General features: G+C 38.8%; 1 protein-coding gene across 2 annotated transcripts; it reads left to right on the top strand.

The window, feature by feature from the left end:
- The first annotated feature begins 18,460 nt into the window (after positions 1 to 18,460).
- LOC137246585 (uncharacterized) lies at positions 18,461 to 20,317 on the top strand. 2 transcript variants are annotated; one of them, XR_010951579.1, is made up of 4 exons: positions 18,461 to 18,987; positions 19,283 to 19,471; positions 19,545 to 19,859; positions 19,974 to 20,269. XR_010951579.1 is itself a non-coding variant. In XM_067777660.1 (3 exons), exons 1-3 carry the CDS (start codon positions 18,772 to 18,774, stop codon positions 19,593 to 19,595), a joined length of 456 nt encoding a protein of 151 aa, XP_067633761.1. In that variant the 5' UTR covers positions 18,461 to 18,771; the 3' UTR covers positions 19,596 to 20,317. The 2 variants fall into 2 exon arrangements, 1 of the variants encoding a protein (XP_067633761.1); XM_067777660.1 differs by having other exon boundaries at positions 19,545 to 20,317.
- The last annotated feature ends 7,058 nt before the right edge of the window (positions 20,318 to 27,375 follow it).

Genomic DNA, 27,375 nt, shown 5'->3' with positions numbered 1-27,375 from the left:
GTTGATGACCAGCGGAGGTGATAGCACGCGTCCCTGCGGCGTTCCCCTGTCCAATGATTTCGTGGCCTCGTACAATCCCCATTGTGATGTAATCCTCCTGCAATTTAACATGCAGCCGATCCATCTGGTTAAGACTGGATGTACTTTAATGTAATTAAGACCATCCATAATCACCCATTTAGAGACATTATGGAAAGCCCCGGCAATGTCTAAGAAGACTCCTAGAGCATATTCCTTATATTCCAGGGCTTCCTTTACGCTTATTACCACCCTATGCAATGCGGTGTCTACCAAAGTGCCTTTGGTGTACGCATGTTGTGTTGTGGAGAGCAGCTTTTCATCCACGTTAGACTTTATGTACACATCTATCAGCCTCTCAAAGGTTTTGAGCAGAAATGATGTTAAGCTAATGGATCTATAATCTATGGTATACACGCGACCAATCTTTGCCGCCTTTGGTAGGAAAGCTACACGAGCAGTTCTCCAAGAGTGCGGTACAGGATTCAGTCTTGAGCACCCATCGAATATTATTTTAAGCCATTCCACCACTGCCCTACTGAAGAATTGTGGCATGGCCGGGAATATACCATCTGGGCCCGGCGATTTAAACTTAGAAAACGTCTTCACTGCCCACTCGATCTTGGTATCGGTCAACAAGCCCGGCACTACACGCACCGTGGTCGAAGTATGAGTGCTGTCTGCTGGCTCTTCTAAACGATCTCCCGATGTGAAATGTGTATCGAAAAGCACCTCAAGGGATTCCTCACTATTACGTGACCATTCCCCGTTCTCTTTCTTTATTAGTCCCTGGACTATATTTCCCTTTGCTAGGACTTTTCTCAACCGTGCTGTTTCGCTGGAGCACTCTATATCCGTACAGAAACTTTTCCATGAGATTCTCTTCGCCCTGGAAATTTCACGCTTGTAGATCCTCAGTAGATCTCTGTACTCGTCCCGACACGCTTCGCTTTGCGCGGTCTTTGCTAGATTCAACATTTCTTTTACCTGTCCTCTTAGAAGACTCAGCTCATTGCTCCACCATGACGGCTTTGATTTTCCTCTGAATCTTTTTAGAGGGAAAGCTTTGTTATACGCAGTCATAAGCATCCTAGTTAGGAATTCATTAGACTCCTCCAGTTGTTCCACATTGGCAACCTCTTTGGGTTGTGGTAGTTTCTACCTGTTTCTGGAATTTAGTCCAGTTTATTGACCTGGGGTTTCTAAAGGTCCTCCCTTCTCTACCCTCTTTAGGGGGGTGCTGAAGCTGATATACGCATGGTCGGAGAAGGATGGTTTATCAAGAACCATCCAATCATACCTTGATATATCATGTTCGGAGCTCAGTTTAATATCCAAAATATTGCTGGATGTTGGACCAATGTATGTAGGGACATTTCCCCTGTTGGCTATCTGCAAATCGGTTTGCAGGATGTAACAAAATAGAGTTTCACCCCTCTCGATCGTATCTGATCCTCCCCACGAATTGTGGTGCGCATTTGCATCCGCGCCTATGACCAACCGCCGTTTGCGCCTTTCGCCCTGTACTAGCCTTTTGCACTCCATCGGTGGAACCTCCGCAGCACGGGCCATGTAGCAGGATGCCATGATAAGTGCCTGCTTATTCCTTTGCTCAACGAGGTCCACACCGAGGTGTAATTAGGCAGCATATATGAATGTAGCTGTTTCCTTACCATTTCTACAGCTCGCACCCGTCCTTCCGTTTGCGCATAGTAAACGCCAAATACGCACGCGCTAAGTCCAGAAACATTTCCTTCCGATGAGATCCACGACTCCTGGATCAGCGCCACGTCAAAGGAACCCTCCTCAGGGATTATGAGGAGTTCGCTCGACGCTACTTTATTGTGTTGGAGGTTTATCTGTAGGACTCGCTGCACCATTGGGCTGTTTGTCCTCCTCCAGCACCTTCGTCGTGACGTCGTCATCCTCCCATTGCCCTTTTGGTTTAGAGTGTTCGAAGCCCCCTTCAGCCTCTTGTAACTGTCGTGCCGGGTGTTCCTCTGCGCGACTCACTAGCTGTCGGTCCTCTTCTAACACCTTCGTGGTGACGTCGGGGACCTCCACCTGTCTTTTTCCCTTTGGCTTTTGAGGTCCTTTTCGACTTCGCCCACCTCTAGCGGGTTAGGGTTTTCCTCGGGACTTCTTTCCCTGAGTCGCGTGTAAATTTGCCAGTGCCAAAGGACATTTTGCCAAGCTGCGTGTACAAGATATCCTCCCCTGCTTGTTTATTTGGAAGATGTAGAACTGACCATCCTCGGTCTCGGTCGAGATACAGTAAGTATCTTCCAATCCTGCGTCGGTATGTTTGGATTCTGATTCTGCAGAAGTCGCAGTGTATCCTCCGACTTCATCACGCATGGTGTCCATACCTTAACTTTTGATACCGTGGGGATTTGCGCTTTATCCACCACCTCAAACCGCGCGTTCGTGTATTGCCTTTGGAGGTTTGGAACCACTTCCTCCAGCCACCGCAAGCTCGCGATGTTGTCGTACGCTATTATCTTCACACAATTATACCTTCCCCCGAATCAAAAATTGGAAGGGGCTTACTTGGTTGTTCCCGAATCATCTTAAGCATTAAGCTAATAAGCTCCCTTTCCACAGATCTCAACCTTTCAGTAGTCATTTGTCCGAAAGGGCTGCTACAATCAACCAGCGCCACAGTCAGTGACTGCGTTGCCACATCACTCATCTTCTCGGGAAAAGCCGGAGTCTTAGTGTTATCTCCCTTTGGTACCACCGAGAAAGCCGCAGTTTTAGCGTTAACTCCCTTTAACACCTCCGAGAAAGCCGGAGTCTTAGCGTTATCTCCCTTTGGCTTATCTCCTACTTCTGTAGTTGGAACTTCCCTCTGACTCGCAGCTTCCGAGTAGTTGCTACCTCGCTATTGGGGCCCATTTATCTTACAGCTTTGCGCTTACTTGTCTTGTCTATGCGACTGCCCTGCCTCGCGGCTCTGGGACTGGGTCCTTTCTCCCTCTTGAAAGCAGGCGTGCCGCCTTCCGCCGAACGTTGCCTCTTCATTCTGCCATTCTACGCTTCTTCCTCCTCGTACCGGTTGCAGAATCGAGGGTTTCTAGCAGCAAACCTTTTGAACTGCCTTCAACCTATTTCTATCGCTCCATGGGCCCATTCAAAGCGCTCGATCTCCACTTCTGTTGGGTCGACCACTGCTCCCAGGCATTGGATAATTCTTAGTGCTGCACGGTACTGCTCTTTTACTTCCTCTGCTCCGTACCCTTCTCCACTCTTCTACTCCGTTTTCATTTGTGTGCTTTTCCAACACGGATTTCATTGAATCAGAACTACTCTCGCTCCCCGAGTCCGACGCATAGCTTAATGTGTATTCATCGTCCTTGGCTTGCGACTCAGTCCTCTTATCATCCACCTTATTACAATTTGGTAATGAGTCGTTCCTCTTGGTCGTACGACCACCTGTCCGACAAGGCGGTCCAGTATTATATACGGGGAAAGAACCGTCAGCCACAGCAGTGCCCCTTACCTCCCGAGGTGGCCCGGTATCGGGAAGGCAGGTCAGGTTATTTAAATATTTTTTAATTTTAAAAGGAGCTGATTAATAGCATATCTCGACCTAGAACTTTAACTGTTAAGATTTATTAAGTCTCATATTTTAACCTGCAAAAATAAATCTTTAAAAATAAACTGCTCTGTTTGTAGGTTGCCATACCTAAAATATTGTAATAATTGAACAAATGATTGAAGCTTTAACGAAGATTTAACTTAAATCTTCTGCGTTACGAAATTTAATTTTCTATCATAAAACTTAGGAGATTTAATGTTAAATTTTGTCAGATGCCTAAATCTCAAATAAAACGGAGGTGCAAATATGCTTGGAAATATATTTTTTAATAAAAACTATAGTATATACGGTACAAAACCATCTAGGCTATATTGGGTAACAAAAAACCTAAACATCTAGTAACAAGCACAAAACAAAATACCAGGTAAATAAATATTTTTCCGTCATTTTAGTTGTTTTACTAATGTAAACTCAAAACTATATATTCAAAACAATTTTTTTTTTATTATTAAATTGATTCCGGATAAACAAACTCATTCTTTAGTGCGTTGGAAAATATTTTCTATTCTTTATACAAGTCTCTGACACAAGTCGCTGCATAGAGCTGCCAGGTAAATATAACTGTACGTGTGCCTAAAAAGCAGTCAAGCAGCTGCAAAACTAGCAGCGATGCAGGAAAAATTTCTGTACATGTAATTTGGGCATAAACAATAATTTCTCCCCAAACATATCATCATTAATTGGCGCTTAACCATCTAAGCGATTTTGGCCGTTTCGTAACAAGTCACGCCAGCTATCCCTGTTTCGGGTTAACTGACGCCTATTGGTAGCATCAAGTAGGGTCAAGTCTTTCCCCATCTGCCTCTCCCAACGCAGTGGAGGTCTCCGCCTTCCTATGCGTCTTGGGCTTCTTGGTCCATTCGCATAACATGACCTCTTCAACGAAGCCTTTGGCTTTTTATTCGCTGCACTATCGTCATATCTGCGTAAAGCTTATACAGCTCATCATTATTTCTCTGTCGGCATCATGGACAGGACCATAAATCTTCCGGAGAACTTTTATCTCGAACACTCCAAGAGCCATCTCATCTTCTCTTGACCCCGTCCATGATTACGAGCCATACATCGGGACGACTTTTAGAGCGTGAATTGTGTTCCTCAATAGAGGACTTTACTTTTCAATTGCCTGCTCCATCCAAAGTAACACTTGTTGGCAAGAGTTATTTTCCGTTTGATTTCTAAACTGGCATTGTTTTTGCTACTAATGCTGGTTCCCAAATAGACGAGATCCTTTACAGTTCCGAATTTATATCCGTCAACAGTGACAAGGTTGCCAAGCTGCGAATGCACCGATTCTTTATTGGATGACAGCAAGTTCTTCGTCTTGTCCTCATTTACCGCAAGACCTACTTTTATTTTGATCATTTATCTAATCCAGAGAAGCAGAACTCACAGCGCGTTTGTGTAGGCCAATAGCATCAATATAATCAGCTTACACCAGAAATTGTATGCTTTTGTTAAGGGGCTCGAATGTGACATTCGGGAATCTTAGTACACGGCTGGACAAAATCAAAAGGAGCGGAAGCCAACGGCAGGTAAGGAGCATATCCGGCTGTTACTCCAGGAACAAGACCGGAGAAGAATAAAACAGGCCCTCCTTCATAAAGTGACCTCATTAAGAAGGCGGCGGAAGATCTTCTTAATCCTCAGGCCTCGGAAGGGATCGAAAATAAGATAAACAAATTAGGGAGATTGATTGATGATCTGTTTGAGTTTTTTAAAGATCGTAATAATGTACACGTTGAAATTAAGCGCTTAGCCTTCATAATCAAGGCACTTTACATCGAATCCGGGCTGGAGTTGAAGAACTTAAACAAGAAAATAATTGCCAATGATACGGCTAATGATGGAAGTTTGTCAGCCACAGGAAAGAGACCGACGAAGAATTCGAAAATGGAAAATCAAGTAGCCAAGCCCACGATCTCATCCAAGGACGTTACGCCTGAACATGAGTCACAACCGAGAAAGGTCGCAAGCGCCACAGAAACAGAAAAAGGTCAAAGTAAACGGGACAGCTCAAAGGGCGGGAGAGCGGCAGGTAGCCAAACCCAAAAAGGCGAATAGGAAGAAAATGATTAAAGCCAGGCCTGATTCAATCATAATGTCGAAGACTGGAGATTCTACGTATGCTGACATACTGCCAAAGTTGCGATGAATAAAAAGCCCTAAGGGGTGACGTCAAAACTATTAGAAGAACGGCAAAAGGGAACGGCAAGATCTCAGGAGGGAAAAATAAGCACGTATCAAGTAGAAATTGAAGCAGCCCCAAAGGAAACAGCGAAGGTTACGGCAAAGTCTCAAATTGTCACACTACAACTCAGATACCTCGAGGAAATTACTCTGCCCAATGAGATTTGTGATGCGATCAATCAGCAATGCAGGATAGAATGGCCTGATCCAACTGCCACAAAAAGTATACGTACAGGGTACAGGGGTAAAAAATCGGCACTTGTAAGCCTTACACCGGATGATGCCAAAGTTGTTCTAAAGCGCAAAGAATAAGAGTAGGATGGTTATCTTGTCGAATTAGAGAGGTGAAACTGGAGGGAAACTGTTATAGCAGCTGTGGCTATAGACATATAGCACACAAGTGCAAAGAGACTATAGATAGGTCAAAACTTTGATCGAAATGAGGTCAGGAGGGACATAAGGCCGCGAACTACTCAAACGTACCGAAATATGCGTTATGTGTTTTAGATGCCCACAACGGGAAGGAAGCAACCAGATTGGCCTATGAGATTGTTGCAATTAAGTTTAAACCGCTGGGAAGCGGCTCAAGACATCTTATCCCAAACAATCTTTCAAGGAGGATTTGACATAACCGTACTCTCTGAACCGTACAGAAATAAGCAGGAGCAAGGCTGGCTGGCGGACTCGGCTGGGAAAGCCTCAATTTGGATACGAGGAAAACTCCTTCCGCAGGAAAAGATGTCACCGATAGTGGCTGGATTCACGTGAGCAAAAATCAAAGGAATATACATTTTTAGTTGCTATGCAACTCCCAGCATGACTAGCACAAAGTTTGAGAACATCATTCTTCGGAAGACCATAGAAGCATAGGGTAAACACCGCTTATATTATGTGAAGACTTCAATGCATGGCCAGCTGTATGGGGTAGTGGTCAAGCTAACAATAGAGGTAGAGTTCTTCTCGAAAGCCTTACACCCCTGAGGCTAGAACTTCTTAATGAGCCAGGGTATAGACGCTCCGTTATAGATCTCACGTTTGCTAGTAGCGAACTAGCGAGACGAGCAAAGTAGTCCATCAGCAGCGTCTACACACATAGCTACCACAAAGCTATTAGCTTAGAGCTAGTGGAAATTTCGCCAAGGACAGTTTCCAACCAACTACAAAGGAGAAGACGGAAACAACACTTTTTTGAACCAGAAGCATTTGGTGTTGTATAGAATGATGCCATAGTACGAAAGACACATGCGGGAGCCCTGTCGGTTCAAATATCTAAATCATTAAGTATTGCGATGTATGACGGTGTGCTACAAATCGACCGTCCCGGAGGCACGGCAAATGTCGTCTATGCAGATGATATTGTCGTAGCAGCAGTAGCCAAGGAACTTTATCTGCTCCAAGCATTATATAATGACGCCGTGTGAAGAATAAAGGAATGACTGACGAACATTAGGTCGGAGATGGCAGAAGTGATTTTGATGAACCCTAAGTGGACTGCGGATATTTTAGTCCTAATCATAAGAGACTGTCATATTAATTAAAGGCCTTTTTTGAAATATTTAGGAACTTATAAGGAGCCCTTCAGGGCGGTGGGAGAGAAACTTTCTAGAGTACGTGGAGCCCTAACGTGAATAATGCCCACCATCGGCGGGCCAGGCGGAGCTACCCGTCAGTTATTATCCAACGTAACCAGCTCGATAATAGTATACGCAGTACCAGTAAGGCACGAATCTAAAATGGCGCACTTAAAATATATACTAGCAGCCTACCGTATTACTGCTATACGTATGGCATGTGCTTATCGGGCGGTGTCCGACGACGCGATCCATGTTTTATCCAGGAAAATCTCAGTAAACCTACTCCCAAGTGTATAATTTTCTATAATCAAGTGAAATGGCCGATCTGTGTGGCATTGGAATCGACCGACAATCTGAAGATGCCAAGAAAAGCACAAGGTCACGAACAATAGTTACGTTGCAAGAACGGTGGGAAGAATCGAGAAGAGGGCGCTGAACGTTCGTGCTAGTTCGGAATTTAGCGGAATGGTACGAGCTGAAGCACGGCGAACTAAACTACCACCTCACACAGATATTGAGTGGGTTCGGTGGTTTCAATTAATATCCATATAAGCGTAGAATGGTGGGGTGCAATAACACCATACGCAATAAGGTCATGTGGTGTTATTTCCAATTATATAAATAAATGTAAGGCACGATAACCTTCGAAGAGATTTTAAGCCGAGCTTCTCTTTCAATTTGCGTAGTGCTCCTTTTTGTTAATTTTTCCTACAAATTGGCGGACGGGACCTACTAGTTTTATGCCGATTCCGAACGGCATCTGCGAGGCAGATGAGTTTTCACTGAGAGCTTTTCATGGCAGAAATACACTCGGAGTGCTTGCCAAACACTGCCGAGGGGTGACCCCGCTTAGAAAAATTTTCTTCTAATTGAAAAACCTTATTTCTAAAATTTTGATGTTCCTTTGCCCGAGGTGTGAACCCACTGTGGCCGTCAATCCAATTGGTTTGAGAAATAACAACATGTGGCGTTATTTCCAATGCAGATTGGAAATAATCGTACAGATTGGAAATAAAGCCATATAAAAATGCTATCAAATGAGTAATAAAGTCATAATTTAAAATCGTACCCGCTGAAAATCAAAACAGATGGTTGCGCATCCGGTCCAAACCGAACTCCTTAAAAAGGATAGAAAGAGACGGGGATGAATGCAATATATTTAAAAAAATAAGCGTAACTTGGCAGATTAATTAAGGCAGCGTTAATTCGCCATGGAGGGTGGCGCCGCACAGTGTTTCGTTTAGAACAAACTAGCTGGACAAAATTATTTTATGAGATTTTCCGTTTCATATGCAGTCATTTATTACAACTACGTCATTTTTTTCAGCCATATGTTCTTTTTTTATTTTTTTCCAAAATTTTACTTCATATGCATACATTTGCTTATTTCATATACAGTAACTCATGTGAATAAATTACATAGATCCAAAAAAAATTTAAAGGACTTAAGAATATTACTTTATTGTACTTAAATTGAATGGACTACAAATCTCAATACTCTAAAAAATTCTAAAAATTCGGAAAAAAATTAAAACTTTTTATGAAAATTCGTCGAATTTTTCAAGCATTTTTTAAATATAATTTAGTTTTTGTTATAGATCGTGACAAATTTTCTTATGGAAATTAGTTAAAATAAATTTGCGAAAGCGAAAATTGTAAGAATTGTGCAAAAAGGGTGTCTACTTATTTATGTGAGTGACTGTACATACACAGCAGAATTTATTCATGCGCTTCTCTAAACTTCATTTTTGATGCGCTACCTCGTCACTTCCAAAAACGCTGAAAGATAGGCATTTAGCAAAGTGCTCCGTATTCGCTACCTAACATGCAGAAAATCAGCAAGCGCTAATTTGCTTATATGTTTCTGCCATTTTGTTTTATTTTCATTTCGAGTTCAGCAGTCGAAGATTGAGTTTTTGCACGTGCGTGTTTGTCGCGATTTCATTTATTAATAAAAATAGATAAATAAATCTAAGTATTGTAATAAAATATGTGCGGAGTTTATTAAAATATAAGCTAAATTGGAAATTTGCCAAAAACTTAAAAATCAGATTGGTATATATAAAAATATAGAAGTGGGAGCTTTCCAGAATAATACAAACTCTTGCTGGCTTGGTTTTCATCATATTTTTATCTTTTTGGAGGTGAGTAGAGTGAATTTCAGTTGAATCCGTTTTGCTATAGATCCAATTTGCATTTTAATTCTTGTATTGAATATTCATTTTGCAGAGCACACCTTGCATCAAAAACTACACATTGCGTCGTCGTTTGGCCTTTTCTAGGTGAGCAAAGTGCATTCTATAAGTGCCGCATGGAATAAATCTCATTGCACCACGTATAATGAAATTTTCATTTTGCAGAGAACTAGTTGTATCAGGCAGGTAAAATGAGTTATGCGTTTTTGGGCTATAGCAAAAGGCATTTCAAGCGACTTGTAGCCAAAGAATTGAATAGTATCAAAACCGTAGATGAGGAAGCCTCAAAAAATTCAAGAAATAGCCCTGAATTATGCACAGATAAAGAAAATTCCTATGCCAGTGAAATTATTGTTCCGGAAAATGCAGAATTTGAGATGTTGTTATTGAACCGCCATTCAATATTGTCACGGGATTTAAGGAATGGATGGTGAACCATAAAATAAGACGAGTCGCTGCAGAAAATATGCTTCATTTGTTAAACAAATCTGGTCTTAATGTCCCTAATTCAACAAGTGGCCTTTTTGTAAAACAATCTATTCAGACGCGTGTAGTAAAACCTGGAGAATATTTTCACTATGGGATAGAGGAGGGCATTAAAAAATGTTTGCAGTTGAAAGTCCCTCTAGATCAAAACAGTTTAGAGGTATCGATGGTCTTCCCCTATATAAAAGTTCCTCAAGTTCATTATGGCCAATTCTTGGATCAGTAGCAAACCATACCAATATGTCTCCATTTCTAATTGGATGCTACATGGGGAAAAAAAACCCGAAGATATTAACGATTTCCTATTTGATTTTGTGCAGGAGTTTCTCATTTTAAAGGAAAGAGGTATTGAGCTGGGATCTTCTACAGTTTTTATTAGACTACGAGCAATTATATACGATGCTCCCGCTCGTGCTTTCGTTAGCGGAACTGTAGGTCATACTTCTGCTACTGGATGATCCAAGTGCACACAACAGGCTATGCAAAAAAGTAAATGTTCTAATTGTTCTGGGAAAAAAAAGAAACGCTTGACATATAGCGTAACAGTTGGGCCCTTGAGAACCGACGATGACTTCAAGACGAGAAAGGACAAAAAATTCCATCTAAAAATGTTTATAAACAATGAACATATTCTAGAAAAGTTAAATGTTAACATGATAAGTCAGTTCCCTTTAGACGTAATGCATCAAATTGACCTGGAAGTTATTAAAAAAATGCTGCTTTTAATATGGAATAATGAACTATGCAGTGAAAAGATTTCAAAAGAAAAAAAAAGACGATATGGATAAACTTTTCGTATCTTTAAGAAACTGTATTCCAAAGGAGTTCCAAAGGATGCCTCGATCTTTCAATGACTTATGCCGATGGAAGGCTACAGAGTTCAGGCTGATTGTTTTATATGTGGTTCCTGTTCTGTTTAAAAACTTTCTATCGGAAACGTTATACACACATTTCCTTCTACTTCATGCTTCTTACAGGCTTATTTCTTCTACTTACTGCCAAGCTAATTTAGACTGTGTGCAAAGTATGTTAGAAGTATTTGTTCATAATTTTCAATATATTCATTGCGAAAACAAAGTAGGCTATACTGTGCATAATCTGCTTCATATTGCAAGTTGTGTGCAGCTATTTGGAAATGTAAATTCTTTTTCAGCCTATAGGTATGAAAATTATCTTCAAGTTTTAAAAAAAGATTGCCGGAAGCCTAACTCTATATTACAACAGATTTGTAATAGAATCAATGAACGAAACGAAGTGTCAACTAAAAATAAAATCGGCATGGGTAAAAATATAGTTACTCATAGATTTCCATACTCAAATTCACCTTTATATACAAATTACAAGTTCAACGAATTCTTTTTGAGTATCGACGCACCCGATTTTTATTGCTACTTTAAACCATTTGTGCCTGCAAAAATTAATGGTTTTTTCAAAGATCAGTCTGGCCAAGAATATATTGAATATATTGTAGAAAGGTTTTTCTTAATAAAAGTAGTTTTTTCCCTGAACCTGTGGATTCAATTTCGTCGTTAGGGATTGCATATGTTAGCAATCTCAGTAATAATGAAGAAATATTTCCAATTACAAACTTAATCAGCAAATGTATGTTTTTGCCAATAGGAGAGAGAGCAGTTTTTGTATCAGTTTTACATTATTATTTAAAAAGGGTGACCGCTTGATGAATGAAGGGCATGAAGAGAAGGTTTTTAACGAAGGCAGCGCAAAAAGAAATGCTCGGCAATTTAGGGGAGAACAGCCAGTTGCAAGCAAAATGCCCAAAAATTGGTAAGTATACCTTCGTTGAAATTAAGTAAGTACGATTTATTTTCAGTGCTTGATTTTCTTTCTAAAATTGAATACTTCTTTTCGTAGAATTTCACAACGAGGAGCAAACTAAGTTCATGAATGATCAAAGAACAGATATAGCAGACATTAAAACCATTTTGTCTCAGCAGCTTGAACTTCTAAAGGAACTAAAAACAGAGATATTAGCAATCAAACAAAAGATGGCAAGCCAAGATGTGGTTATCGAAAAATTGATTAAGAGAGTCTTACCAAACACATCAAATTTAACAATTCTTCCGTTCAAAACGATTGAAGAGATTAAGTCTGCAGACAAAATTTTATCACAGTACTCTCGAGATTGGTATTACGCAACGTTGACCTCTTCATATCACAACTTTTAGCTAAATAGGTATTTAATATAATTTCAGGTCGCATACGTACGCATTACTGTGGGAGTTACTCCAATAAGAAAAATTGTTCCCTTCTTATTTGCTGAATCTACTCTGCCTTTTATTAATTGGGATGGTCGTCGCCAAAAATTTCCAATCAAATCGCTAAAGTTTTTCAATGAGATTGTTTTTCGTAAGCATAAATTTTCACAAATATGTATTTAACGTTAAAACTCTACTTCCATTTAACAGGTGCAGTTCATGGTCCCGATATGGATTTTTCTAAATTTGACAGTGAAATGCGAAAGGGGGTCCGATCCGCGAAAAAGAAAATGTATAAAAGCAAATCCAACCAGTAATATTTTCTTTTGTAATACATACATATGTAAACTAAACTAAAACTAGAAGTATTTATTTGGCATCTGAAAGTCAACTTAATTCATATTTATTCCATTTTTAAGTTAAAAATAAATGTACACTAACATAAAGTAATTTAATAAGTTCCAGTGTACTTTTGTAAAATGAAAAGAAAAAACGGACAATTTGAAGCATAAACTTAATTTTTTATATGTATTTATTTTCACCATTTCTTATACTTATAAATCTCAATAATCCATTTTTTTATTGATTAAACAAAAGACAACCGTAAATTCTTCGCTAATCGTAAGAAATGAAAGGTTTATGTACTAAAAATGAATTTAAATATACACTAAACTTATGTTCATTTAAACAATTCATATCTTTGTTCTTATTCAACTTCGTATCGTAAATAGAAAGCAGTTTTAAGAAGTGAGTGCAGTTCGCAAGAAAACACTCAAGAAATTCTAGGTCAAAAATAAAAAAGTTCCTTGAGCGCTTTCCTATGAATTCTATTTAGCCCAATACGGGGACCCCAATACGCATCTGCTTCTCATTATTATATGCCAAAAAAGATGCGCCTCTAGGCCTCAGTATTAGTTGCGTAGTCGGTGCGCATCACTCCTGCATAATTAGTCGCTTAATCGATGCGCATCACTCCTGCATTTTTGGTTTATTATTTAGGGCGCATCCTTCACGCGACTCGTGAAGCGTTCTACCTGCGCAACATTCATAAGAAAGTGATGCGCCGATTTCCAATGGCATGCCAATGTTAAAATAGGCGTAATGAGCTACATACACGATGCGCTTCATTGCATCTACGAAGGGATGCTAAAGCGCTTCCGATGCGCTATTCCGCCTATAGGGTATGTACATACATATTTTGTATTTATTTGAGTATTTATCCTGGCACTACAATTTTTACAAAATTATTTTATAGTACCAGTCAGGAATGTAAAAGTGAATTACAATAATAATAATAACAATGTAAATAATTAAATTAATTATGTGAAAATTACTTATTACAAAACTTAAAAGTAAAGTATCATACAAAGTACAAAAACAATAGATTTAAATTAAATAAAACCTGATCCAACAAAAAGTTACAGAGTAGATTATCTTTTATAATTATGTTATTATTCGCTATCATCACTTTCATTCGATGAGTCACTTGTGGAATAGTCATGAGCATCAGCAACACTACTGTGAAAGCTTGAAACAACTGGGGTATTTATTGACTCCTCAACATTATCGGGGGACAGTAAGTTTAAGACTTCTGAAGTCAGACTTTTAAATTTTTTCTTAGGTATCTCCCTAAAATTGTTAACTAAAGGATCCGATGTTATAAGCAACATATTCATAAGATCTCTATTCGTGGCTTCACGCAACTGCTTTTGTATGTTATCATCCCTGAATCGTCTCAAATCTTTGTTACGGGCTTCCTGTGCTTCCTCAGAAAGTTGAACAATAGGTAAAATTGCTGATTTTATAATATCAGTACTATGCACTAAGATTTTATGAACTGTAACAGGAATATTAAACCATGGATAGAGATCTATGTATAGTTTTTTAGTCTCGACCGCAAATTTTTCAAATCTTTGGATAGTTATATTGTACCCAGATGCTAATGCGCGAAGGAGAGTGTCAAATCTTTTGAAGAGCGTAACATCCAGTCCCGTAATCTCAGCACCAGCCTCAGAATTTTCGAAAAACCTACGAGCAGTGTTGCCGTCATTAGTATTGCCGAAACCTGGTTTTGGTTTATCTACTATCAATCCAAGTTTTGCAGTATTTATATTACATTCAGGTATTGGCGTAGATGCTACCAAATGGGGTTGTTTTGTGTAGCGTTCCTGTGTGGTTATACCTGCATTAGGATTGCTTTGTATGTACCTGTTTTTATGCCTTGGTGACTGGTGCGGTAGGTTGTGGCAGTTTGAAGTCAGTGATCTTCGCCTTTTTGCTTTTGGTGTGCCCTTGTTGACCTTGCGCGTTTATTTTTGTGTGTTTTATGGCTACGTGTTTATTCCCTGTACCTGGGAATTGGTTTTGCCGTTTGTAGATCAGCTTTAAAGGTTCAAATATCTCGTCGGAGCTGGTACGTACATACATCCTATTTTATATGTAGAGATAACTAAATCTATAAAACAAAAAAAAAATTAAAAATAGATGTGCAAATAATTCGCAATGGTTTTTTCTTTCGACTATTAGAGAATACTTGCGACTATAACATATGTAAAATTTAGCCCGGATGTCTGCGGATGTATGTAACTTTTTTGTCCCTAAAGTTAAAAATATAGAGAAAAAATACCTTTTCTTCTTAATAACGGAAAGTTAAATATATTTAAAATACTCTTATTGCGAAATAATTACTATTAAAAAAATTTACTTACCTTAGAGCTTAGAATCCATCAAAAAAATTATATAAAAGTGTTCACTTAAAAGAAATATGAAGCTTAATATTCAACAAGAATTTTGCAAATTAACCAATGCATTTTACGGCCACTCCTGCCTTCTTACTTCAATTACTCAATATATGTGAGCAAAAATATTAAAAAAAAAGCAAAAATCCCGTTATTTTGTTTGTTTTCTTTCATTTCTCATTCCACTTTTCTTGGAATAAGAACTTTGTTTTTGTCCAGCTAGCTTGTTCTACACGAAACACTGTGCGCCGTGTGTAGAAGTAGAAGTCCACGAAAGTGGGGAATAATTTTCTCCAGCATCAAATTAAAGAAATCGCACGATAGGGAATCACCCTGTCTAAAACTTTGTTTAGTTTCGAACGGCTCGGAGAGGTCCTTCCCAATTCTGACTGAGCTGATGGTGTTGCTCAACGTCATTTTGCACAGCCTTATAAGTTTTGCGGGGAGACCAAATTCAGACATAGCGGCATATAGGCAGCCCTTTTCGTGCTGTCGAAGGCGGCTTTAAAGTCGACGAAAAGGTGATGTGTGTCGATTCTCTTTCCACGGGTTTTTTCCAAGATTTGGCGCATTGTGAAAATCTGGTCGATGGTAGATTTACCAGTCTGAAGCCACACTTATACGGTGTCATAGAATTGTATACGAGATATCAAGCAGCCTGACTTCGCGGTAATTTGCGCGGTTTGAGGGATCACCTTTCTTGTTGATTGGGGAGAGTACACTTAACCCTCTAACAGTTAAAGGGTCTCAAGGCAAGCATTACAAAAATCACATTTTGAACATGAAAATCTGTATTGTTTTGAGAAAGTTAGTTCCACCCTCTTTGTTATATGTTTGGTGATATTTTTTTCTCAAATTAACGTTTAACTTTTGTAACCATTTTTTGCGAACAGATGGAAGAAACGTTGTATGCCGTAAAAAATGTCTGATTTTCAGCATCTAAAATTTTTATTAGAAAGAAGTGCTTTTGGTCTCATAATTTTTTTCGTTAAGTTTAATTCATGAACTTCGTACCTCAGGGTACTCCTGTCGTTCAGCCCGAACTTTTTTACTCTTAGAATTTTTGAATCGCGATTTATTTTTGTTACTTATTTCCCGCTTTCGCGTATTTGTTCCTTTAAATTTTTAGCTCGATTTCCAAATATTATCTAAAAGCAATACTAAAAACCGTCGCATAATGATGTCGCGTGTGAAACTGTCCAGGCTGTGGTCGATGGTTTCGTCTCCCTGTAATCCACGTCGATTATGAAATATTTTGGAGTACGCTTTACGATTTTGTGTGGACCTGAGTACGGTGGCGAAAGCGACGGTCTTATTAGGTCGTCTCTGAGGAAAACTTGCTCATAGGTTTGTAGATGCGGATAGACAAAAGGCTTTTTGAAAGTATGCCACGCTGTATCAACGGAACGTAGGTCACGCATGACATCACATAGCTGTTGACTGATCTCGGATTCGGCTTTTTTGTCGTCGCTAACGAAAAATTCTTCCTTCTAACAAGTGGTGTTGTCGCATGACGGCTTATTTTGTTGCGTTGGCAATGTGCTCATGAACGGGCGAATTCGATGCTGTTTTTGCGAATACCGGGCCATACAAAGCGATCACACAAAAGCTTTGCAGTGCCCCTTGAACCGGGATGTGATAGGCCGTGGGTAGATCGTAAAATTTGTCTGCGTAACATTTTAGTGATGAACGGTCGAATGCGGCCAAACTGATTTGATGCTTCAAGTCCACTATAAGACTGAAATTAGCTTAAAAAAAATCCACCCTTATAATTTCATGGCACACTTCTGCAATTAAAAAATTCCAAATAAATTGCGGCGCAGGCCTAGACTAAGTTTTAGTAGAACTTGTCCATAGATATTTCTAGCACCGCAGTTTGCGGCGAACAATTTTGTGGATGTAGGTGTAGCTTGAGCTGAATGTTCACTTTTAGGGAACAACTGATACATCAGCACCCGTGTCTACCAAAAAATTATGTTTGTTGTTACGTCACGAATGCATAAGCGCGATATATTTGCAATTTCAGAGCGTACGCCTAACACCGATACTTCAGATGAGCTGGCCTATTGCGAAGATGGGTTGTTAGAATTTGCCTTTCTAACAAAAGCACCTGGTGTCCAATAATTCTTTGCTTTCTCCTTATAAGTGACATGATACCAGCATACATCATCGGATTTTCCGATTATTAGATCCGGACCGTGAGTTCGAGCGAAAGCGTGAATGAGAACGTGAACGATGTGCGCGGTTATCTAAAAGTGTACGAACATCACGCGAAAGTGCTGATATTTTATTTTGCATTTTCTGCATATCATTTAAATTTGATGAAACTGCTCCCACTTCAGTAGTAGAAGCATTTAAAGATTCTATTATTGAGTCTGCAACACGTGACCTTTGCGCCAATTGAACTTCTGCCGAAATAATTGCTGCACGTGCATGCGGTGGTAAACGACCGATCCAAAGATTTATCAACACTTTGTCACTCAGCGAAGTGCCTGCTACACGCTTCATTTCATTGTAAAGTTCACTTGGTTTTTTGTTTGATAGAGGCAGTCCCGAGAGCACCCTTTGCAAGCGCCGCTGCTCGCAGTCGGCAAAATGCTCAATCACTTTCTGTTTTATGAATTCGTATTTCCCGGTGATAGGTGTTGTCTCGATTGCAGGTCGAAGCTATTAACCGATGTGGAGGAACGCTTGCTAATAGAATATTGTATTTACCTATGTCGCAAATGATCATGCACGCCTCAAACTAGAACTCGAGGGAATAGAAGTACGCCTCAATGTTGCTTTCCGAAAGTGTAGGCGTGTGAGAATTTGAATCGCTTTCATCTTCCGCCATCTCAAAAAATTGGCATGGTCACCAATTGTAGTTTTGATTGTCAACTTTTATTATTTTAATCTCTTAAAACTACTTACAAAAAGGTTATGAAAAAATTATGAATTGCACTAACATTGCTTGCGATGACGGCAATGAAAAAATAGAGAAAGAATGGTTGTTTTTGTTCTACATTTTACATTTTAACAACTGGCTGTGGTGAACTTTGCAATCAGCTGTTGGAGCGGCCATACCCTTGGAGATGTGTGGAAATCCATAGCTGCCACATATATATTTCGGCATTTGGTTATGAGGGAGTGCTGTTTTGGATCTTCATCAGTGGCACTGGATGCATTAACGCGACAGCTTATGTTTCGTCTCTTTTTATTCAATAGCCAGTGCTTCTGAAAGATGAGCCCTGTCGATAATTCTTGTTGTATTTTACAGCTTCCCTTTCCTTGAGTAGGTCGTACTCTCCTCCATGGATTTCGTTGGTCTCCTTATAGTTCGATTGGTTGACGTTGTAGACGTTTCTTTGTGCAAAATACTTATACCAGTTAGCCATATTTCATGTTTACTTATAAACCTTGCAGTTGAACGACATACTGCTTGCCATTTTTTGCTTTCAGTAGCGCTATTCACTAACTTTTAACGTATCTACATACGAGATTTTTAACATAAACACATTCGTTTGTTATTACCACACATGGGATTCATTAACTTAGTTTTAACAACACTTGTTAACTATCATTTCGATGTGGCAATGCTGGTAGTGAAATGTCAAAATTTACGAAAAATTCAAAGAGGAATCGAAAAAAAACAATCAATTTTTTGTACGCGCCAATAATTTTATGCAGCTATTTTAGCAAAGGGAAGTATTTTTGATATATATTTTATATTTAGATCATTTACTGCTTTTATTTCTCATTTTATATTTCAGAATGGCACCAAAAACTGCATCATCCACAAAACGAAGCCGATCAACAGCAGAGCAGATAAGAATGATGGTGGACCTGCTTGAAGAGGTCCCTGGGTTAGCGTCCGGCAGATTCCAACGGATGCACAGCAAGTTGGAGCAGCACAAGCAGTGGAACAAGCTAGCGGGCAAGCTCAACGCCGTTGGAGGGGCTTCAAAAAGTGCAGAGCAATGGCTTACGGTAAGTACTGAGGAAAAAAGGGGGTAAATTTTAGGGATCTGAAAATCCGTTTTTAACTAACTTCCCGGTGACCTAGGGACTCTAAAATCACCACATAGCTTGAGGCGTAGTTATACTACAACTTGTAGAAAACAAAATTGAGTTAGGTGATGCAGGGACCGAGACATCTAGAAAATTAGTTTTCCTATAATATATGTTTCCTGTGGGATATACTATATGTTTTAGTGAATGTGATGCCCAGAGTTCAAATAAAAAAAAAATAAGGTTCACCCTAATAGTTCATACTTTTTTACAGGTCTGGCGCGATCTAAAAAATCGCACGAGCAATCGAGTGAAGGACATAAATAACCAGCGGGCCCAAACGGGAAATAGACCGATCTCGGTGGCGCCTTTGACCGATACAGAGAAGCGCATCGTGGAGCTAATTGGGGACCGATATGTTGAAGGCGCAGGCATATGTAGGGACAGTGTGCCTATGGATGAGGTCAGTATATAGTTATACAGCTATACCTATTATCATTATTAACTTATTGATTCATTCTATTTTAAATTTTTAGGAAATGCATTTGGTGATGGAGGAGGATGAAGGAGAAGTGGAATACCTCTAGGAGCTAGATGCCAGTAGCGAGGTGCAATCCCAAGGCGAAGGTGAAGAGCAGCCAACCACATCTTCTGCTGCCATTGCAGTAACGAAAATATGTGCTGCAACCACCCCTACAACTCCTGCAATTCGCCCTACAACTCCCACAACCACCCAAAGAACTTCTGCACAAACTCCTCGCAAGTCCTCGAGAACGAAATTCAACGACGAGGAGGCCAAGCTCCAAAACAGGTTTTTGGCGATTGCTGAGAAACAGGCAGATATTATGAGGGTAAGAAATAATTGAAAGTTCAATATATTTTACAATATATAAAATCCTTAGTTAAATTAAAAAATGCCAACAGTGTCCTTACAAATTTAAAATATAAATTTTCTCATCCTCTAGATGATGGCCGAAAACCAAATAAAGTTGGCTGAAAATCAAGAAAAGCGGACGGAGGCAACGTTTGCAATGGCCAAGACAATTGAAATAATGGGAAAAGGGTTGGAAGTGTGTGCCGACGCTTTTTTATTAAATAAAATGTTATTAAATATTTTTTTAAATAAAATGTAATTTTGCACAAACCAAACGAAAGTAAACAATGTTTTAACAGCTTACACAAAATCTGCGTTAAAATAACACATGCCAAATCGACTACGTTAAATTATCGGATTTCGAGTTGGCAAAAAGTTAGTGAATTGAAAAAGTGTTAAAATTTATGTTAAGCTAATTTAACATCTCCCAATGTAGTTAAAAAAGTTAGTGAATAGCGCTACAGGCCGTCGCTTCCTTTTTAAGTATTTTTTATACTCAGCTGAGCAGAGCTCACAGAGTATATTGATTTTGTTCGCATAACGGTACCACGTAACGGCATAAACTAATCGAGATAGATATAGACTTTTATATATCAAAATGATCTGGGTGAAAAAAAGAAATTCATTTAGCCATGTCCGTCCGTCCGTCTATCCGTAAACACGATAACTTGAGTAAATTTTGAGGTATCTTAATGAAATTTGGTATGTAAGTTCCTGGGCACTCATCTCACATCGTTATTTAAAATGGACGAAATTGGATATATAACCACGCCCATTTTTTCGATATCGAAAATTTGGAAAAACCGAAAGAGTGCGATAATTCATTACCAAAGATGGATAAAGCGATGAAACTTGGTAGGTGGGTTGATCTTATGACGCAAAATAGAAACTTGGTGAAATTTTGGACGAGGGGCGTGGCACCGCGTACTTTTAAAAGAAGGTAATTTAAAAGTTTTGCAAGCTGTAATTTGGCAATTTTTGAAGATATCATCATGAAATTTGGCAGGAACGTTACACCTATTACTCTATGTGTTCTAAATAAAAATTAGCAAAATCGGATGAGAAATACGCCCACTTAAAAAAAATTTTAAGTCAAATTTTAGCAAAAAATTTAATATCTTTACAGTATATAAGTAATTTATGTCAACATTCAACTCCAGTAATGATATGATGCAACAAAATACAAAAATAAAAGAAAATTTCAAAATGGACGTGGATTCGCCCTTTTTCATTTAATTTGTCTAGAATACTTTTAATGCCATAAGTCGAACAAAAATTTACTAATCCTTGTGAGATTTGGCAAGAGTATAGCTTCCATGACGATAACTCTTTTCCGTGAAAATGGGCGAAATCGGTTAAGGCCGCGCACAGTTTTTGTACACAGTCGACCGTCTGTCCTTCCGCTCGGCCGTTAATACGTAACTTGAGCAAAAATCGATATATCTTTACTAAACTTAGTTCACGTACTTATCTGAACTCACTTTATCTTGGTATTAAAAATGAGCGAAAAAACTTTGTAAAATGGGTGTAACACCTACCATATTAAATAGAAGAAAATGAAAAGGTTCTGCAGGGCGATATCAAAAGCCCTTGGAATCAAGGCAGGAATACTGTTCGTGGTATTACATATATAAATAAATTAGCGGTACCCGAAAGATGATGTTCTGGGTCACCCTGGTCCACATTTTGGTCGATATCTCGAAAACGCCTTCACATAACAACTAAGGGCATTCCCTTCTAAAACCTTCATTAATACCTTTAATTTAATACCCATATCGTACAAACACATTATAGAGTCACCCCTGGTTCACATTTATGGCGATATTTCGAAAAAGCGTCCACTCAGTTGAGCAGAGCTCACAGAGTATATTAACTTTGATTGGATAACGGTTGGTTGTACAGGTATAAAGGAATCGAGATAGATATAGACTTCCATATATAAAAATCATCAATATGGAAAAAAAATTTGATTGAGCCATGTCCGTCCGTCCGTCCGTTAACACGATAACTTGAGTAAGTTTTGAGGTATCTTGACGAAATTTGGTACGTAGGTTCCTGGGCACTCATCTCAGATCGCTATTTAAAATGAACGATATCGGACTATAACCACGCCCACTTTTTCGATATCGAAAATTTCGAAAAATCGAAAAAGTGCGATAATCAAGACGGATAAAACGATGAAACTTGGTAGGTGGGTTGAGCTTATGACGCAGAATTGAAAATAAGGAAAATTTTGGACAATGGGCGTGGCACCGCCCACTTTTAAAAGAAGGTAATTTAGAAGTTTTGCAAGCTGTAATTTGGCAGTCGTTGAAGACATCATGATGAAATTTGGCAGGAACGTTACTTGTATTACTATATGTGTGCTTAATAAAAATTAGCAAAATCGGAGAACGACCACGCCCACTTAAAAAAAAAAAATTTTTAAAGTGAAATTTTTACAAAAAATGTAATACCTTTACAGTATATAAGTAAATTATGTCAACATTCAACTCCAGTAATGATATGGTGCAACAAAATACAAAAATAAAAGAAAATTTCAAAATGGGCGTGGCTCCGCCCTTTTTCATTTAATTTGTCTAGGATACTTTTAATGTCATAAGTCGAACAAAAATTTACCAATCCTTTTGAAATTTGGTAGGGGCATAGATTTTGTGACGCTAACAGTTTTCTGTGAAAATGAGCGAAATCGGTTGAAGTCACGCCCAGTTTTTATACATAGTCGTCCGTCTGTCCTTCCGCATGGCCGTTAACACGATAACTAGAGCAAAAAACGACATATCTTTACTGAACTTAGTTCACGTACTTATCTGAACGCACTTTATCTTGGTATACAAAATTAACGAAATCCGATTATGACCACGCCCATTTTTTCGATATCGAAAATTATGAAAAATGAAAAAAATGCCATAATTCTATACCAAATACGAAAAAAGGGATGAAACATGGTAATTGGATTGGTTTATTGACGCGAAATATAACTTTAGAAAAAACTTTTGTAAAATGGTTCTGACACCTACCATATTAAGTAGAAGAAAATGAAAAAGTTCTGCAGGGCGAAATAAAAAACCCTTGAAATCTTGGCAGGTATTACATATATAAATAAATTAGCGGTATCCAACAGATGATGTTCTGGGTCACCCTGGTTCACATTTTGGTCGATATCTGGAACACGCCTTCACATATACAACTACTACCACTCCCTTTTAAAACTCTCATTAATACCTTTAATTTGATACCAATATCGTACAAACACATTCTAGAGTCACCCCTGGTCCACCTTTATGGCGATATCTCGAAAAGGCGACCACCTATAGAACTAAGTCCTACGCCCTTTAAAAATACTCATTAGCACCTTTCATTTTATACCCATATCGTACAAACATATTCTAAAGTCACCCCTGGTCCACCTTTATGGCGATATTTCGAAACGGCGTCCACCTACATATAGAACTAAGGCCCACTCCCTTTTAAAATACTCATTAACACCTTTCGTTTGATACCCATATTGTACAAACGCATTCTAGAGTCACCCCTGGTCCACCTTTATGGCGATATCTCGAAAAAGCGACCACCTATACAACTACCACCACTTCCTTTTAAAACCCTCATTAATACCTTTAATTTGATACCCATATCGTACAAACAAATTCTAAGGTCACTCCTGCTCCACCTTTATGGCGATATCTCGAAACGGCGTCCACCTATGGAACTAAGGATTACTCCCATTTAAAATACTCATTAACACCTTTCATTTGATACCCATATCGTACAAATTCTAGAGTCAACCCTGATCCACATTTATGGCGATATCCCTAAATGGCGTCCACCTATAGAACTATGGCCCACTCCCTCATAAAATACTCTTTAATGCCTTTCATTTGATACACATGTCATACAAACACATTCCACACCTATAGAACTATGGCCCACTCCCTCATAAATTACTCTTTAATGCCTTTCATTTCATACACATGTCATACAAACACATTCCAGGGTTTTCCTCGGTTCATTTTCCTACATGGTTATTTTCCCTCATGTTGTCACCATAGCTCTCAACTGAGTATGTAATGTTCGGTTACACCCGAACTTAACCTTCCTTACTTGTTAAAATACTCTTTAATACCTTCCATTTGATATCAATGTCATACAAACGCATTCCAGGGTTACCCGAGTTTCATTTCCTACATGGTGATTTTCAGTTATTTGACAAGGATGAAGGAAAATCGTTCCAAAAAACGTCACCCTTGGTCTACAATTTGGTCGATATTTCCCAAACGTGTGTGATATGGAATTAAAAACCACTTATAAACCATCTACGAAATCCTACGAAACAAACGCAGCTAAGCTCTCAGCTGAGTATGTAATGCTCGGTTACAACCGAACTTAGCCTTCCTTACTTGTTTACACATATTTTCGATTTTTCTAGAGACATATTACAACTGACCGTTTAAGTATATTACTAAACAGTACCTTTTGAGCTATTTTTAAAAATACTTTTCACTCTATTTATATAAATCTCAAAAAACAATTTATTTTGAGCACTGTATTATACCTAGCTTTGTACACTCAAATTATGCAAAAGAATGTCAGGTATTAAGTTGAATAGAAAACAAGTAATACTATGTTCAAACAGAAAAATTATTTGAGGCAATTTCGATTTAAATTGAGTGGTGTTCATACAACTCAATTTGGCTTACACAATAGTAATTTTACAGCTGGTGGTGTTTGAATTGAAAATTTATTTGTGAAAAAAATTATAATTTTAAAAATATGGAAAGTTCTAAACGTGTGTTGTTATTTAAGGCAATAGAATCAAGTTTGGATTCACGGTTGGCTTTTAAAATTTCAAATTTGCATACCATTGACGTTGTTCTCCGTCATTTTTAACAAAATATTGATTTATTGTATTTTTATTTGACGTTTTGTTACTTTGATATGTGGGTTTTTTCGTAAAATTTACGTTTAAATCTACTCAATAAACACACTTTACAAGGTTGCATTTGTAGTTCGAAACAATTTATTACGCAATTTTTTTTTTAAATTGGAAATTTATTGTTACAATTTATTATATTGTAACAAATGTTAGCAGCACTGAGCGATGCTATCGTCTCTAAGCCGATGCTAAGCAGTGACGCGAATTCACATCCATAGATCAATCATTATGTATCTACATAAACGAAACAATAATTGCGTCTACACATATGTACCATGTACGTATACGAGCAGCGGAGAGTCAATGCACAAACACATGCAATGAGAAAAACTATAAAATCATGCAATTGTAGTTACAGCTGAGAAGTTTGAGAGCTGCTGGACTAGTAGATTCTGGAAGCGCCTAGAAGATGCGAACGTTGAAATCCGAGAGTATAAAAGGCGGCAATTGTAGAGGCGCTGGAATTCAGTTTGATATGAGATTTCGATTAAGACGCTATCTAGCGAGCAAGAGCAGTATTATTTTGAATAGTAAAGTTTCATTTGAGCTATCAATCAGTTTGGTTATTAAGCAAGCTATTCGTTGCAAAGTTTGAGTGTTATTGTGAAGTACTTTAATAAAGGCCATTTTGCATTATTAAATATTGGAGTTATTTATTCAATAGTTTAGTGATTGGAACTCAGCAGAAGATTGAAAATAAGGGGAATTGCAAGTAAATTCGTTACAATTGGTGTCAGAAGAGGAATTTTTGAATAAATTCCGAAGATTGGGAATACAACTTGGACATGGCAAAGTTCAGTGAATTGAAGATCCAGCAACTGAAAAAGGAGTTGGAGAACCGTGGATTAAATACAACCCGCAATAAGATCGAACTTCAAGCACGGCTACGAGAGGTAATGGAGTCGCAAGGAATTGATGTGGACGAGTTTGTCTTTTATCCTGATGGGGACTAAACAACAACAAAAATTGAAGAGAAAAACGAAACATCGCAGACAGTTACGAGCACAGACTTGAACATGATATTGGCTGCAATAACTGCTCAAACATCGACAGTGGCATCTCAGCTGAAATCACAGGAGACACGTTTAACATCCAAGATGGAAGAACAGAAGACATATATGGCATCCCAACTGGAATCACAGGAGGCACGTATTTCAGAGATGACGTCGCAAGTGTCACCTCAACTGGAAGACCAAAACACATATATGGCATCTGAAATGTCGGCAGAAATTTTGGAACAGGTATCATCAAAACTGGAAGCGCAGGATGCAAAAATGGCTCAATTTCAGGCAGAAGTAGATGATTTGAAAGGTCGTATGGAGCAGTTACAACTAAATCGGCCAGCTGTTTCAGCAAGCAATCCAAAGGTAAAAACACCATCCTTTGACGGGTCTGTTCCTTTCCAGGTCTTTAAGCTACAGTTTAAGAAGACCGCAACAGTGAACAACTGGAATGCTGAAGATAAAGTTGCTGCACTCTTCGTAGCATTGAAAGGACCAGCTGCCGAAATCTTACAGACTATTCCAGAGTACGAACGGAACAGCTATGAAGCATTGATGGCCGCTGTCGAGAGACGTTATGAAAGCGAGCATAGAAAACAGATATTCCAAATTGAGTTGCAAAACTGCTACCAAAAAGCTAATGAGACTTTGCAGGAGTTTGCCTCGGATGTTGAAAGGTTGGCACATTTAGCAAATGCGGACGCACCCGTGGAATACACTGAAAGGGTAAAGATTCAGAGCTTTATAAATGGCATACGGGACGTCGAAACAAAGCGAGCTATATACGCAACCCCAAAGCCAATATTCGCAGAAACGGTGTCACAAACTCTGATTCAGGAAACAGCGTCGCTTCTGTGTAAGCCAGTTTTCAAAGCACGCCGTGTGGAAGTAGAAAGGCCAGAGTGGGTAGACGCAATATTGGAGGCGCTGAAAGGATCGCAAAAGCGGAGTGAAAAAGTTATCAAATGCTTCAAATGCGGGAAGTCCGGTCACATTGCACGTCATTGCGATCTTGGTCCTAACAGTTCCAACAATGTGGGTGGCCGTAAACGCAAAGCTGGAGGAAATGAGCAAGAGCGTGTCGGATGTAAAGAACTCTAAAATCATGCAATTGTAGTTACAGCTGAGAAGTTTGAGAGCTGCTGGACTAGTAGATTCTGGAAGCGCCTAGAAGATGCGAACGTTGAAATCCGAGAGTATAAAAGGCGGCAATTGTAGAGGCGCTGGAATTCAGTTTGATTTGAGATTTCGATTAAGACGCTATCTAGCGAGCAAGAGCAGTATTGTTTTGAATAGTAGAGTTTCATTTGAGCTATCAATCAGTTTGGTTATTAAGCAAGCTATTCGTTGCAAAGTTTGAGTGTTATTGTGAAGTACTTTAATAAAGGCCATTTTGCATTATTAAATATTGGAGTTATTTATTCAAAAGTTTAGTGATTCGAACTCAGCAGAAGATTGCAAATAATGGGATTTGCTAGTATATTCGGTACAATATGATAAATTGTGTAATGAATTGCCTATAGTTTAGAATAAAAGTACATACTTATTTTAAAACT

This window comes from Eurosta solidaginis, chromosome 3, assembly GCF_040869045.1.
Source record: "Eurosta solidaginis isolate ZX-2024a chromosome 3, ASM4086904v1, whole genome shotgun sequence".
NCBI classification, from domain to species: domain Eukaryota; kingdom Metazoa; phylum Arthropoda; class Insecta; order Diptera; family Tephritidae; genus Eurosta; species Eurosta solidaginis.
Note: the sequence above shows the minus strand (reverse complement) of the source record. Positions and strands in the feature narration are given on the sequence as shown.